The sequence below is a fragment of the Corvus brachyrhynchos genome, unplaced genomic scaffold, assembly GCF_000691975.1.
Source record: "Corvus brachyrhynchos isolate BGI_N302 unplaced genomic scaffold, ASM69197v1 scaffold420, whole genome shotgun sequence".
In the NCBI taxonomy this organism is placed as follows: domain Eukaryota; kingdom Metazoa; phylum Chordata; class Aves; order Passeriformes; family Corvidae; genus Corvus; species Corvus brachyrhynchos.
In genome coordinates, this window is record NW_008235739.1 from 88068 (window position 1) to 88813 (window position 746).

The window sequence follows — 746 nt, forward strand, 5'->3', positions numbered from 1 at the left end:
CCCGGCATCTCCGTGGGAATTCGCGCCCAGCCGCGAATTCCTTCCCAACATCCCCCTCATCCCAATCCCATCCCCCCCAGCAGCCCCAGCTCCCCTTTCTCCCCGAATCCCGGGATTTCCCCGCCATTCCCGGTACCTGGAGCCCCCTGGCCATGCTCAGGGCCACCTGCAGGATGGTGGGAGCCGGGAACGCTCCCAGTCGCTGCTCCCGGCGCTCCTCGATGAGGTCGTTCAGGGATTTCTCCCCCCCGAATTCCATGGCCAGGCACAGGCTCCCGTCCGGAGCCTTCGTCAGCGCCCGGTAGCCTGAGATGGGATGGGAATGGGGTGGGAATGGGGTGGGATGGGAATGGGAATGGGGTGGGATGGGACAGGATTGGAATGGGAATGGGATGGAAGTGGGAGAGCAGCGATCCCGGAATGCTTTGGCTGGGATCCACGCGGCTTCAATCCCATCCCATTCCAACCCCGATGATCCCAGGCTGCTCCAAATCCATCCCCGGACACTCCCAGGGATCCAGCGGCAGCTGCGGCTTCTCTGGGAATTCCAGAGGCACTGGGAGGGCTTTAACTCCAGGATCCCGAATCCCCCTCGTCTCCCTCTGGGATTGGCTCCAACCCCTCCATTCCCATGGATCCAACCCCTCCATTCCCAATGGATCCAACCCCTCCATTCCCATGGATCCAACCCCTCCCTTCCCAATGGATCCAACCCCTCCATTCCCCACGACCCAACCCCCCCCCTC

At 63.0% G+C, this 746-nt stretch overlaps 1 protein-coding gene across 1 annotated transcript in view; it reads right to left on the reverse strand.

The window, feature by feature from the left end:
* Positions 1-746, reverse strand: part of PBK (PDZ binding kinase) — an 11727-nt gene that overhangs the window by 8649 nt on the left and 2332 nt on the right. Inside the window, exon 4 of the mRNA XM_017734921.1 lies at positions 137-306. Within this exon, the coding sequence (XP_017590410.1) occupies positions 137-306 (170 nt within the window). The remainder of the gene's footprint in view (positions 1-136; positions 307-746) is intronic.